At 38.7% G+C, this 15,933-nt stretch overlaps 1 protein-coding gene and 1 long non-coding RNA gene across 2 annotated transcripts in view; one reads left to right on the top strand and one right to left on the bottom strand.

Moving 5' to 3' along the window:
* Positions 1-15,933, top strand: part of LOC117064030 — a 280,930-nt gene that overhangs the window by 102,410 nt on the left and 162,587 nt on the right. The window lies entirely within an intron of this gene.
* Positions 1-15,933, bottom strand: part of CHST9 (carbohydrate sulfotransferase 9) — a 284,816-nt gene that overhangs the window by 111,574 nt on the left and 157,309 nt on the right. Inside the window, exon 4 of the mRNA XM_033178073.1 lies at positions 4,972-5,013. Coding sequence (XP_033033964.1) covers positions 4,972-5,013 — 42 coding nt within the window. The remainder of the gene's footprint in view (positions 1-4,971; positions 5,014-15,933) is intronic.

Raw genomic sequence — 15,933 nt, 5'->3', positions numbered from 1 at the left:
GTACAGGTAAACAATAGCCCATTTCAGGACCCGTGCCCAGGAGAACATGCCTACCAAATGCAAAGCTCTAGAGCACCAAGTGCCGGTTTGTGGACCCACAGTAGCCTGTGAGGATTAACTCTAGCTTTAAAATCACACGGCACTGCAGTCTGGCACAAAAGCAGCCCTCTACTCTGGGAGAGAGTATGCTATCAATATGTAAAAAGGTATTACCCTTGAATACGTGTATCCTTTTGCTGGTACATAAACCCTGCCTCAAGATATTCTTCATGAAATTCCAAGGAACATTTCTCAGTTCAATGACCATAAGAAATGATTTTGAATTAGTCTCCACTTACAAAATAGAGGAAAAGTATTTTCTTTCAGTCCCTGTAAGTGGAGGCCTAGGGACATATAGGAGTCAGAGTCAGAAGAGTCAAGTTTTAGATTCTGCTTTGAAATTTATCAAGATCTCCAAATCGGAGATGCTAGTCTGGGCTATATTCTTGCTGTCAAGGACTCACAGAACTGGTCCAAATTGAACACTGTTTCATTACATGGCAAAAAAAAAAAAAAAAAGAGAAAAACATGTTAATGACATGCCACTGTACACCTCTCCCTAATGTTGGCTTTGCCACTGCATGGATGTGAGTCTTGTGTTCTTCTAAGAAATAAACTAAAAGACTATATTCCAAGTGTTACTAAAATCTGTGAGATATATAAAGGATAGAAACAAGAGTAAACAAGAACATACACAAAGAACCCAGAAATGGGAGGCATGTTGATTACAGGAGGAAATAGGAGGAGAGTGTAATTAAGGTCAAAGAAATAAAATGAATAGATGTTTGTCTTTGCATTTGTGTTTAATGAGAGATAAGTTCCTTTCTTGAGCAGGTCTAGAATGAAGACTGCATACAAACCAGGCAGAAAAAAAATGGGAGTTGAAGAAGGCACTGGGCGGGGGTGTGGCGGGGGCTGGCTGGCATGACACTAGGAGATTAGAGCACCTTGGAGAAAGGACTGATGTGCGTTTGTGGAATGGGAGAGAGCACCCTGTCTGAAACCATATTAGCAGACACATTACTTGGTGCTTCCCACCCTGGGAAAGGCAGGGCTGCACTTCAGTGTGGTTCATGCTGTGTAGGGAAGGCCTACCTGTGGGGTTGGGGATGTTAATGTGTCATGGGGCAATCTCCACATTAGCAGGTTACCACAGTGGACTGAAAGAAATGGACAGGAAGCAAGGCGCTTGGAGGTGAATTTCACGTGATTCATGTTGGTAGTCACAGAAGAGTGGGCTTTGGGAGCCAAGGCTGAGAAGAGAAAAGAAAATGCTCTGGGTTTCTCAACCCCTAATGAGTCTTTGGAGTTGCCTTTTCACAGGAGCCTGGAATTTTGTCTAATTGGATAGGTTTTTCTGGATGTTTCAAATATTATTCATGAGAGATGTTTATATTCATTATCTCCAAAGATCTTGGCTAGGAGCTAGCACCTTGCATTTGGTATATCCTTAATGAATAACCATTGGCTGAGTGAATCAACCATGCTCCCAAATGAGGAATGTGTCTTACATTAATTAAAATAGGAGTCAATAATGTGCAAGATATAGCCTATATTTCCTTTATTACTGCCATTTGGCAAATTGAGGATGAAAGCTCTAACAATTCAAATCTCTCTCAGAGGTAAGCTTAGTAACTATCAAGATAGATCTTGGCAGCTCTCTCTTGGGGTCCCCAAGGCTCACTAAACATTTTAAGAGGACACTGAACATTTTCCTAGTGGATGGTGAGATAACTCACTTCCAAGTATGGGAGGAAGTGCAATCTTACCTATTGCAACCAGCAAATTCTGGAATGAGGTTTAGACTTGGTGCTAAAGGTGTGAGGGGCAGGTAGCTTGCAGTCTGGCTCCTTTTTATTAATAGTTGACTGAAACTTTACCTTTCTATTTCAGAGGAGGTGGACAGCTTTTTTACTACCTTATGTGCTAGGGAAGAATGAAAGTTCAAGTGGAAGGGGAGGCTGGGAATAGGCTGCAGTTGGGATGTGAGACAAGGGTGGGAGGTGAGAAGGTAGGAGGGTCAGGCAGGGGTCTGGCTAGCCACTGTCCTAAATCTGATCAGTAGCATCAGGGATGGAGGTTAGCTGATGGTGACAGAGTATAACCTTGGAGACATCTGGCAGCTCAGTCCTTTGCATAAGCCACTCACTTACTTGACAGCAAGAAGTCATAGGATCACAGGCTGAGGACTCTGAATAGAAAGGTGCCATTCTGTCAAAATGCTGAGGCCAGAGAACAGGGCCTCTAAACTTCTGAGATCTGCATTGGCCAGCGTTTCTAATTGTCCCCTCGATGGCACTTGCTCTCAGCCACTAGTATACCTGCTTTGATCTACCCCAGCTCTAGACCATCAACTCATTCATTTTGATTGCTCCAGAGTACATAGGTGTGGCTGTACCTGCAAACTCATGTTTTCAGGATAGGCTTTTAATTCTGTTCAAAAATATTTTTCCATGTCTCTTTCTTGTCTTGTTTCCCCATTGCAGATTTTTTTCCTCTTTCCCCAGAGACAAGCTCTTACTCACAGAAGACAGTAACCCAGTGGTTCCCTTCTACAGAGCACACGTGGTGGATACCTTATCTTTGATGCTCTTAGTAACCCATGTAAGCTATGTGCTGTTATCCTTATTTTATTTGATTTTTTAGAGATAGGGTCTCACTGTGTTGCACGGAGTGGACTGCAGTGGCTGTTTACAGGTACAATAATCATCACACACTACAATCTTGAACTCTTGGCCTCAAGCAATCCCCCTACTTCAGCCTCCTGAGTAGCTGGGATGACAGGCACATGTGCCCATGCCCAGCTCGTCCCTGTTTTATAAACAAGAGCTCAGTGAGGTCACCCAGCATGTGTTCTGGCCAAGTGCATTATAATTATAAAGTGCCTCCGCATGTGTTATGAAGTTCTCTGACCTATGAATTGCATGTTATTATTATTTCCATTTCACAGATGGTAAAATGGAAGTTTTAGAGGGGTTATGTGACCTACCCATGTTGCGTTGTTCGTGGGTGGCTGAATTGAGTTTCGAACTTGTGTTCTCCTATTCTGCATCCCATGCTTATTCACAGTATAGTGGCAAGAAAATGGAAGCTTTCAGGCATAAACTCCCTCAAATTTCTTTATATCCATCTTTCAACTTATCTTAGTTTTTTCCCTGCTCTTCGTTTTCTCCTGTCTCAGGAAGAAGTTGATTCTATTCTGTGTTCCTAAAAGTTCTCTCCTGTGCCCGTGAATGATCTTACTTATTTCCATTTCTTCAGATTTCAACTCTCTATGCAACTGACTCTCAAATCTTTCTCTCTCTAAACTCCAATTGTTGTTTTTGACCACTTAAAGGGTATCTTTTCTTGGTAATATACTTTTATGTATAGACCATACACTACTCCCACATTCCCTCAGCTCTATACAACTAACTCTAAGTATATGTGGTTTTTACTCGGGTAGTACATGTGCTTTGATGTCTCCATGCTTTTGCTTGTACTGCATGAAATGCTGTTCTTCCCTTTCTCTACTGGTAGAAATTCTGTTCATTCTTTAAGAATCAGTTCAAGTATGATAACTGTTACCGAATATTTCCCCAACTCTTCCTGTTACATTTAACGGTGTATTCTGTGCATTCCCAAAGTACTTTGTTTCTTGGGATAACGCATTGCTTATCATATGAGAAAATCATTTGTCTCCATCTCTGTCTCAACTTATGGGCTACCAGTACAATGAAGACAAAAAGGGAATTTTATTTATCTCTATATCCCTCGATGCAATAAGCACGGCCCTTGGCTAAGTGTCTGTTGAATGAATAAAGGAATAAATGAATGTATGGTGATTCAGTTACTACTCCAATGTTTCAACATACCCCTAGGAGGGCATGGTCTGATTTTGTTTTTTCCCTCACCTCAAATCTTTGCTATTGCCCCAGGAATCTGACTTGCTTGCTTTGCAAAAATGCTGAGGTTTAAATGAAAAAAAAAATTTTACCTGCCATGTGAGATCATGAAACAGAAAATGGAATAATACATTATTTTTCTTGTAAATACACTACTGTCATCTAGGTGATCAACATTACAGACATGCATCCCAAAATTAGAATTTATATTTATAAATTTTTAAGATAATAGGAATTGATAATCTTCTCTTACTAAATGCTTTCATCCACATATTACACAATAGTAAACCTCATTAGATTACAATAATTAGTATGGAAAGGAGGAGAGGAAGATCTAGCCTGAATTATGGAAGTCAGAATTTATTGAAAGCAACATTGTTTTATTACTTTCAATAATATTACCTGCTAATAAAGACTAAGGGGACATCTACTTCATGACCTTAATAATCCTCATTTTACAGCTGAATCTTTTTGCCTAAAGACCACTGTATGCTAAGGCCATGAAAACAATGTATTCTTTTTACGTGGGTTACAAATATTCCATTTCACTTAGCAAATCCATTCCTTGCAGACAATTCAAAGCTAAATTTCAGCTTAGTCTAGATCAAATGGTCAAGAATTGTGTATTGGCAATATCTGAATTAATGAGGTTTTACTCTATTCATAGAGGAAGACATTTAAAAAAAAATAGACTATAGTGCAGTTTGCCAGGAAAGTGTTAAATACTTTTAAAAGAAAAATTAAAAAGTATGTAAACTTTTTCAAATAAGGTAAACACCAACCTATGTATAACTGAAATCAGTCTTCAGAGCCTTTAGTTTCCTTTGTAAATCCCTTGAGGACAAGGGTCATGGTTTGCTTGCTTTTCTCCCCACCCTCCAAGACTTTATGCCTCCAACAATGCCGCCTAGGCTGTGCTTTATAGGGATGGCTATCATCACCAGAACAGGTGCTTAACAGCAACACTCTGAGGTTTTCAGATATTCTAGTTGTTGCTCTGCTTACCTATAACTACCCAAGACTCAAACACTATGAGGAAGTTACTCACTGATTCTGGGTACAGGCCGTAAGTATTTCATTGGTCCCCATCCTGAAAAAGAAGAGGAAAGAAATTCATATATTACCATCACATCCGAAGACATTTATAAAACTTTCTACACAAAGATGCCTCAAAGTCTCTAATATTTTATTTGTAACAAGGAAAATCATGGGAAGGGAGAGGGTCATGAAATAAAATGTGTCATCCTCTGTGTTTCTGGCCTGATTAAGCTTGGTGTCACTTATTAGGAAACCTGGCATTACCATGAAAATTTGCTATGGAAAAGTTTGGGCTTTAAGCCTGTGCTCTGGGCTTTAAGCCTGTGCTCTCTGTGGCAGGGAAATGGAGCTAGGGACTGGGGGCTGGGGAGCATTGGAAAACGACCATCACAATGAAGACAATTTCCTTTGATTCTCAGCATTCCACCCCATCACAGATCAATGTGCTAATATACAATAATATTTTCACTTATTAATAAAATCGTTGTGTAAAATTAAGTACTTGGGCTCGATGTCTTCGGGTGAAACTGAGATAGAGATGTCATGTGCAGCTCCTGGCATTGAGTATTAGTGGTCCACTATTGGATGCTTTAGTTTGGGAAGCTTGGAAGAGTAAATGAACAGAAAGCTAGGACAAAAGAAGACAGCTCTGAGGCAAGCAACCCAGGGATATTTAAATTATCCAGAACTAATGATAGTTTATTCTGTAGTAAACAGCTGTAAGAAAGAAAATCTTAAGGTTTTCCTTGAACCAGTGATTTTTCATGGTGATTACAAAGGGCCTCTTTCTGCCACATGAAGTTGGCCTATTGTAACATAGTATATTTCTTCTTGCTCAGTCACCTATGGGGAGAGGAGAGCCTCAGCTCCTTCTGAGAAGAATCTTACAGAGCAGTAAGAATGTAATTATATGACTACTTAGTTTTTGGCTTTTTGGGTTACATGGTTCCATTTCTTTCCTTAAAAAACATTATATATATATGTATATATATATATATATATATATATAATACAACATATTATAACATATATACTTATGTCATACCATATATTTTACATAATAATGAAATATATATTATATAATACATTTACTTATATATTATATATTAATATATTCTGTTCTATATTTTATAAATATGTATGTAATGTTTTGCTCTCTGCATGCCTTTTAAAAAAATCTTTCAAAATATGTTGACTAAAATGTGACTAAGTACTAAAGGATGGTGTGGCTTAAGAAATGGTAGGATTAATCGTCTGTCCTTCTAGCCTGCCCCATTTAAATCACCTAGTCTCAGTATGATTCATTTATAATGTTGCTTTGCTAACCCTGATTGAAATAAAAATCTTATTGGCACTTGTCTTTTAAATTATTTTTTAGCAAATTTCACGTGTGCCAAAAAAATACCAGTTTACACTTGCATCAATGATATGCTATTCTGTTTTTAGAATGATTTAAAGCATATATACAAAGGTATTTTCAATTGTCTTGTTATGAACTTCCTGGTGTAAGGTGCTGTCCATTCTACTTGATTTAGTAATATTTGCATTTTGGAGGCAGGTATTTATGAGTCATATAGCTCATCAGTAAGTTACAGGTCCTTCAGTACAACTGATCCCCAGGGGCTGGACCTGGATATGTAATGCATTGCTCCCACCCACTTTATGGTAATTGCAACTCTATAGTTACCTGTTCACCCAGGTAATGGTAGCATGATTAAGGTAAGGTCACACTGTCATGGCTTGGTGATAAGAATATTGTTTAGACTAGAACTCAAAATCTTCCTCCATACAAAATTGATTTTATCTAGCATATTATCATTATTTATGTAGGCTGTCACTGAATCAAGGAAGAAAGTTAAATTGGTGTGGAAAAACTGGTTATTCAAAAAGTCACGTGTGTCTGCTCCTTTATATCCTACAATATTCTGGTAAGTTGCTTATTGATTGATTGTATGAGAGATTGTTCTCATCAGACATTGCTTTTAAGCTATCTGACTTATAACAATCAAGTCATTTCCTTAAAAACTGTGGACATGACAGGCTCTTTCCTCCATCTCCATGATGGCTCAAATATGAAGGTTGTGCAAATCTGGCAATTTCTTAAGGGTGTCTGGAAACCTGATATTAGGGCATTACGATGAGAGTACATTCAGGGACTGGTAATTCTTCTCTGGTCTAGTTTGTCCCTCCACACATCGTGGATGGAAATATACTAGTTAGATGAATGCCTTTCTCCCCGACTATAGCAAATTCATTAAACACTGGGATGATCCAGTCTGGTTCCTGTTTTTAACTTCTCTGAGCCTAGTTTAGTCTTATGCATATATATTGAATTAATCTAAATTTTTGAAAGAGCTATTTCTTTAAGGATCGATTAAATGATGGAGAAATAAATACAATTTATTTTTTATCTTTTGAATTGTCTTCTAAGGAAAAGTATCCTCTCCCACCTCTCAGTAATAGTAATAGAATATATAGCTCTTTAAAGGCTTTAACTATATCTTTTAAATCATTGTTATTTTCTCTATATTTGTATGTAATAAATATGTAGGACGTTGGGCTTAGTCCACACAATCAATATAGACTAGCTACAAGATCACGTACTGAATAGCTATGCATGTTCTTCCATGGTCAACTATGAAAATAACTTGAAACCCCAAAAATGGGGATTGCTTCACAAACAGAAATTAATTGGGTTTGGCCAGAGCCACTAAAATTAATGAGTTTAAACCTCACATCCAGTATATCTGTTCTTATATTGCCTTTACAAGATTGAAAAATAATTGAAACTTAATTTAGTTGTACAGATAATCGAATAAAATAGGATCTTTTCCTTTCATCCCATAACTTATTCTGATCATTGTTATTTTTTGTGGTGAAGCATATTTTACCTGTTGAAACTTGACACAAGCATCATAATAAGTGAATACGTCTAGAGCTTTGATGAAAATTTAATTTTTTAAAAAATTAGCATTTCACTGATCCTTATCCTGAGGGTTAAAGCCTCACGCAGCACTGAGCCAGGCAAAGCTCACACTCAAGTGAGAGAACACAAATACAACCATAGTGTACTTTTCTCAAAGAAGTCAAAATAATTCTTCTGGCCATGTGATAAATTAATTTAGTTGTTTGTCATCATCCTTATCTAACTGAGAATACAAGGATAGGAAAAGGTTAGAGAGCTTCCTAAGGCTATGTGGCAGTTTGTTGTTAAAACTGAAATAAGGTTACATTTGGAATGCCAAGGCCTTATTTTCAATAATGAACCAGGATTTGTTTTTCCAGCTAAACTTTATAGATATTTGATCATCAATATCCTCTTAATTTTACACACAGATATTTGGATGCAAAGAAAGAAGTCATCACAGTGAAGTTTAGGTCCTTTGGTTGCTGGGTTTAAAAGTTTATCCCAATATTTTCTTTTGAAATGTTGATTTGGTCTCACCTTGCCTTTTGTTTTATCTTTTCTTTTAAAATTGCCTGGATGCACAATTATTAAATGAATAATAACCACAGTAACAGCTAACATGGATTGAATGCTTATTAAATATCAGACATGCTGCTAAGTGTGTTATGTGAACTTAGTATCATAAGAATCCCCTGGAAATACTGCCAGGATTTCCACATATAGAATATAGCCACATGTTTCCAGTTCTGCATTTTCTTACATAAACTACACCCATAATCATCATCTATATTTCTCAGTTTCTGTTTCATTAGATTGAAAAAGGCACAAAGCAGAATCCTTTTAGATTTAAGTTTTTACCCAACATTTTACCATTATCTTGCTCACATATAATTCTGTAGCCTTTATTTTATTTTATTTTGTATTTTTTTGAGACAGAGTCTTGCTCTGTCACCTAGGCAGGAGTGCAGTAGCATGATCTCGGCTCACTGCAACCTCCGCCTACTGTAACCTCTACCTCTCGGGTTCAAGCAATTCTCCTGCCTCAACCTCCTGAGTATCTGGGATTACAGGCTTGTGCCACCATGTCCAGTTAATTTTTGTATTTTTAGTAGAGATGGATTTTCACCATGTTGGTCAGGCTAGTCTTGAACTCTTGACCTCGTGATCCTCCCGCCTCGGCCTCCCAAAGTGGTGGGATTACAGGTGTGAGCCACTACACCTGACCTATAGCCTTTCATTTTTAGTAACTCTATTGAGTCTTTACAAAACATTTTAATAGAAATAGCAATTCTCTTTTACACACCCATATGTCACTGGTTACATAATTATCATTGAATAATTATATGAATGAGTAAAACTGGCACAGCGGATCTGGGGACAAACACCACTGACTCTTGGTCCACATACACTTCACAGGAGGGATCAGGAGTTTACTGGAGGGCTAGAGGGCATCCGTCCTGAGCTGGCTGTCAGCATCAGTCGGTAGGATATATTGAGGGAATGGAGAGAGTTGCTTAATCAGGAAAATCACTTAAGAGGCCAGTAAAAGTAACTTCTATTGTATTTTATACTTTACCTATGTATGCATTTGATAAAATGCATTACTTTGATAAAATTATTAAAAAGTTTAAAATGGAAGGACGAGGAGGAGGAGAATGAGTTTGGGTGTCCTACCCAAGATTGCAAAACTAGTGGTGGAACTAGAATTTGATGCCTGAATTTGGCAACCAAGTCTAGAATTCTTTTGCTGCCTCCCATTATGCCCTTAGAACAGAGATGACTGTGGTGGGTTGGGTGTGCTGCTGCAGACCAGAAAGGGAGCTCAAGACAGTTCTCTGGTCAGCAGGAGAACAGAGCGAAAGAAGAGAGAAGAAACCACAAAGTGATGAAATAGACTTAGAAAAAAAGACTATTCTTGCAAAAGAAGAGCACTATGATTCTGTTTTCCTTGAGTCAATCCATGTATTTCTTGACTTCGTACCTCACTGGTTCAAAACAAAAGGGGTTTTAGCATACAAATTTTGCTAGTAGAACTGGTTTTTCTAACTCTAAAATTGAAGAAATCTTGGAAGGGCATCGGGTCTCTCCAGCAAACAATAACAACACAGAAGAACCCATGACTCAGTGGTCCCATGGGGAACCAAGGGTGGGATAAAGCTTAAGGAAATTTGTGACCAAAAATAGCAATTCAAATGAAGTACAGTTGTCCCTTGGTGTCTGTGATGGATTGTTCTGGGGCACCCTGCAAACACCAAAACCTGTGAATGCTCAAATCCTTGATATACAATATGTGCACATCACCTATGCACATTCTGCCATATACTTCAAATCATCTCTGGAGTATTTATAATACCTAATACAATGTAGACGTTATGTACATAGTAGTGATACTGTATTGTTTACAAAATAATGACAAGAAAAGAGTCTGCAGTTATTGAGTACAGATGCAACCACGTTTTTCCCCCCAAATATGTTAAATCCATGTTTGGTGGTATCCATGGATGCAGAAACCAACATACATGAAGGGCTGATTGTAACTTGAATCTCATCATACACCTTTTTCTAATCTTTGGCCTTTACAGGTTCTATTTCCATCAAGTCCTTTCTTTAGGTAATACTATTTAAGCACTAGTTTTGAAGAACTTCCTAGTCCCCTAGTAAGGATGATTTTGTAGTAGCTATTTTAAAATGCCTCAGAATAGAGTATTATGTTTTCCCATTAAGTATTAGTGATTTCAGTTTAGGTTAAATGCTTTCTCTCTTTCTTTCCTTGGCACTTTCCAAGTCATTTCCTTCAAGAAGAAAATTTAAAAGGTATTCAGATTTCTATGACTTCACTAGGAATTCATAAAAAGGTCAAGCTCTCCAATGGCTATCCCTTCAATAAAATTATGTTAAATTGTTCAAAATGTCTGTACACGGGACATCATTTTTATGGACTTTCAAAAATAGCTGTTTAGTTTTTAACTGATCTGGTTGTAACATTAATTTTTGCCATCATGTGGCTGTATTGTGGTTGAGATTGAAAACTTTTTAAATAAAATTTGAATATCTTTTCGGAAGGAGATTACAAGTCATGGATTAATGATTTGATTAACATGAGTAAACAAGTAAAGAGTATATGAGTAGATGGCTTATTTCATGATTTAAAGATTGTAAAATCAGTTAATTAACTAAAAGGAAACACAAATTTAAAAGACGGGGAGATGCAAGGTCAGTGTCTGAAATAAGTGCTTCTTTTCAGGACGCCCTGCATAAAGCCGCACCTGTGCGGAGACAGCTTCCTGTGCACTGCTGGCTGCCGGGTGTGCTTGTCCGTGTGCCAGGCCCCCTGTGCTGGAGAATCCAGCACTTTAGAGCACGCTTTGTATAAAATAGAGTGCAAATCGAATCCTATTCGGGGAGCATCTGAGAGACAGGACTAGCTCAAGAGGCAGCCTCTGAAGTGAGAATAGCACTGAAAAGGGGTGGAGGGCCTGAGCCCAGGCCTGATTCTTCAGTGATCTCATGGGAAACCCATTCATTCAGCTTCTCTGAGCCCTCATTCCCTCACCTTCACCTATACAATGCTTTAATGTCCACTTCAGCCTTGAGATTCTAGGAAATAGGGCAAAAACAAACAAGCAAACAATCTCTTCATTATCGTGCAATCATCAAGTTTTTCTGTTTACATTGTATTTAATAGTCCACCCCACCCCCATCCCGTAAGTGCTCTCATATGTGTTACCTCATGTAATTCTCACAATAGTTTCCCAAGTATGGTGAGCTTACTGGCTGGCATGGTAGTCCACCTTCATCTTGCCATACTATTTCTCTCTCTCAATTATTTCACTCTCACCTGTACTTGATTCAGTTCCAAATGTTCATACAATCTTTGCTTTGACCTCTCCTGAACTTCAATTCTGCTTCTTCAAATTCTAGCTTCTGCATTAGTGTCCCATTGTTGCATCAACTGCAACTGGACTTGAATGAACTTGTAATCCTTTTCCCCAAACCACCCACCCCTCTGAACTTGCACAAGTGTCTATTATATGGACACTTCTTCCTGCCATTCAGGCATGCAGCTTTGACATCTCCCCCCACCATCTCCTCTCCTCAACACTTGCTTCCAGCCACCTTTTGATCCTTTCTTTCTATATCTCATAATCATTCTTTTTAGCTTTTAAACACTGCAGGATTCTGGCCAAGGCCCTTAGCACATCAAAGTCTAGACTATTACAACTCTCTCCAAGCTGGTATCCTTGGCTTTAGCTTCCATTTTCATCTTAATTTATCCAATGAATTGTTTTACAAATTGTTTTTCCTATGCTAAACTCCTCTCCAAAAACCTTGCTTTTCCTTTCACTGTTACAGGATCCAGTATAACTGCATTAAATACAATCTCTGCTTTCCTGTGTAACTCGGAATTCTCCTCTACAAATTCTGAAAGTCCCCTGAATAGGCCACTTCCAATCCCAAGCCTGAAACAGCTCTCATCCTTCTGTTTGAAAAATTCATATAGCTTCTTCAAGATCTAAGATGGTTTCTCCTCTCAGTTTCAGAGTGGCTGTCCTCTGAACTACAGCAGGCATCGTGCATTGGGAGGAAGGCAACAGCACAGGCACGAGCAGCATGCCAGGCCAAGCCCTTTGTGTATACCTGAACTCATCTGCTCTTAACCTCACCAGGCATGCATCATCACTGTCCCTACTTTAGAGGAGAAAATGTGACTCAGGGAGGTCAATAACTTGTATAGGTCACACATTTGCCAAGTGCTGGATCCAAACCTTGCTGCTCTGGCCATAGTTTGTGCTTCTAACCTTTATACCATATGATCTATCAAAGCTTCTGTTGCTCTATAAATTCTTTTGTGCCACTTGTCTCTAGTACATGCAAGCTCCTTAAGGGAAGGCTCTTTGTCTCTGTGCTCTGTAGCCTGTGACTAGCACACAGAAACACCCTGGATGTGCAGCCTTAGAGGTCCAGGGATGGAGTTTAGCAGTAGAAACAATAGCAAACCCCTGACAGTGTCTCTGGGCTCAAAACACACAGACATACACCTTCCTTCTTGATCTTTCCTCTACTTTGACAAAAGTGCTGACTGCATGTTTCATAGATCAGAAAAAGAGTAATACTACTAATAAAAATACCCGATACATTTCCACATTTCAGAATGTGGGCCAGATAATGAAGAAAGATCTTTGAACAGTACAGCCTCCCTCCTTCCCTTTCTTCCTTCTTTTCTTCCTTGTCACTTGCTCAACAAATATTTGTTTTATGTACACTCTGTGCCAGAACAACACACCTCGGGGTTTGTTATTAATATTTTCAGCTGAGCTGCTAAAAGACAGAGCCAAGTGATATTAAGTAATTACCAAAAGCAACAAAAAATTGCTAAAATGTATTGTGAGCATGCCACCAGGTAGACAGTAGGCAAGGGCTTGGCAGATACTATCTCACTTAATCCTTATTAAAACTCTATGAGATAAAAAGATTATTATCTCCATTTTACATATAAGATGAGAAAGGTGAAGGTCATAGGACTCATAAGGGACCAAGCAAGGATTCTAGTTTGGGTAGCTGGAAACGAGAGCCTGCACCCTTTACACCTGACTTCTGCCAGGAGTAGATACAGCTTTGCAACACACCAAAGGCATATTTAAAATTAGTTTCATATCCTTTGAAAACAGCTCCATAAACAGTATCAGAGTACAACAGGAACGCCTCCACTATCATTGCACACTTTACCTGAAAGCAGGTGTGTGACTTTTAACAAATTAATGTCCCAGGGCTTTATTCAATTCATTTGTGAAATGAAAAATTAGCACCATGTAATCTCCAGAATTCCTCCCAGACACAGACCTTCTATTATTTCAGAAAGGCAGCTGTTGGGCAGTGAGTGTTCATTCATCTTGGAGTCAGAACGAGGTTTCTTTGAACAGCCCGGCACCCTTGCTATCAGTCCCTGTCACCGTGGTTTGTACCTATTACTTCCAGTTTGTCATCTGCTGTCCTCAACTGTCTGGAAGACAGTCACCCAACCCAAATAATCATCTGGATATACAGTGATCCGTCCTTTACCCCACCCTTTTCACACACACAGTTCAAGATCCAAGTCTCAGTTGCTGAGTTCTTTATCACCCTGCTCTGCGGTTGCAGGTTGTGCTCTTTGGATGTGAGACTTGCACTTACGTCCAATATTTCCTTGTTGCAGGTCCTGGCTGAAGAGGAGCTACTTCTGATAAAATAATGCCTCTGATTTGGAAGGATGTTTGCGTCACTGCCTCCCTTCTCTTTCTCTCATTTTCAAGATTACTTTGCTCACCAGCAGGACACATATCAAGCTTTTTCTTTTGATCTGAAATAAAGTCTCTTTTTGTTTTTTTTGTGCTATGGGCCTTTTCTGGGTAATCTCATTCATTTTGTTGGCTCTAATGACAACTATGTTAATACTGGTGACTCCTAAATTTCTGAACTGTATTTCTTACCTGAGTTCAAATAAGAATGTGCCCAGAGCACATGGCCTCAGGTTTTCCATGAGCACCAAAACAGAGCCTATCTAAATATGAAGTCCTCCTCTTCCCTTCCAAACATGCTCCAGCTCCTGTGCCACCTCTCAGTCACTCAAATCAGGGGCCTTGGAATTCCTCTTGCATTCCTCCATTGCTTACATGTCATCGATAACCAGGTCCTGTTCATTCCTTCTTCAAACATTTCTCAAATCCACCCACTTCCCCATCCCCACTACTGCTTCCCTGTTTCTAACCTAGATAATTGCAGTAGATATCCAAGAAACATCATTGCTTTGGTAGGTAACAGTCATTTCAAATTTAAGATAAATAAAATAGAAATCTCCTTTTATCCTCAGCCCCCCAAATGGATCCTCTGGTGTCTGCCATATCTCAGCTAATAGTATTATTCACCAGCTTGTTCTCACCTTAAACCTAGAGTCATCCTTTATCTCTGTTTTCGCATCCTTCCACATCCACTCTATCAGCATGTGCTGTCAGTTTTACTTCTAAAATCCTTCCTAAATCTGACAGCATCTCATTATTTCTACTGAAACCACCTTGGTCTCGGCCACTTCATTTTTCTCCTGGTTTACTTAAACAGCTTTCTTAAATGGGCTCCCTATCTCCACTTTTTTTCTAAAATCCCACCTGTATCAGAGAGCTTAAAAAAATCTCATTACCTGGCTTAAAATTCTCCAGTGTTTATTTTTTCTCAATGCAATTATCATAAAATCCAAACTGTTTCCCACAGTCTATAAGGTCCCATGTAAGCTGCATGCTGCTACACGTTCACCCTTGCTCACCATGCTCCAGCCACACCAACTTTCTTCTTCCTCAACCCATCAAGCTTGCCCTGCCTCAGGGCCTTTGCACTCTTCTCTCAGATCTGCTCAAGGCTGGTTCCTTCATATCACTCAGGATTTAGCTCAAATGCCTCCTCCTCAGAGAAGTCTTCCTCTCCCATTCTGGCTAATGTGATACCCGTGTACAACTCCCCAGAATTTAATTTTATCTCTTCTGATGGGATAATTACCATAGACTGATGAATGTATGTGTTCTTTTTTAATTAAAAAAGTTGAAAGTTGAAAAAGTTGAAAAAGTTGAAAGCTTTGCTTCTTAAAATAGAAAAATATAGGCTTACTGAAGCAGGTTATTTAAAGTTAGAGAAAAACAGCTTAATATATCTCTTTGAGATGCTGAATTCAAGTCTTTTGGCTATATATACCCAGAAATGGGATTGCTGGATGATAAAGTAGCTCATTTTTAATTTTTTAAGGAATTTCCATATGGTTTTCTACAATGGATGTGCTAATTTACATGATCACCAACAGTGTATTAGGATTCCCTTTTCTCCACATCCTTGCCAGCACTTGTGATCTTTTCTCTTTTTGATGATAGCCATTCTGATAAGTGTGAGCTAATATGCCATTGTCATTTTGATTTGCATTTCCCTGATGGTGATGTTGAATACATTTTCATATACCTATTGGCCATTTGTATGCATTCTTTTGAGCAATGCCTATTCAGGGTCTTTGCCCATTTTTAAATCATGGTTTTTGCTGGTTTTTTTGCT

This window comes from Trachypithecus francoisi, unplaced genomic scaffold, assembly GCF_009764315.1.
Source record: "Trachypithecus francoisi isolate TF-2019V2 unplaced genomic scaffold, Tfra_2.0 Lachesis_group19, whole genome shotgun sequence".
NCBI lineage: Eukaryota > Metazoa > Chordata > Mammalia > Primates > Cercopithecidae > Trachypithecus > Trachypithecus francoisi.
The sequence above is the reverse complement of the archived record's forward strand: the minus strand, read 5'-3'. Positions and strand labels throughout refer to the sequence as shown.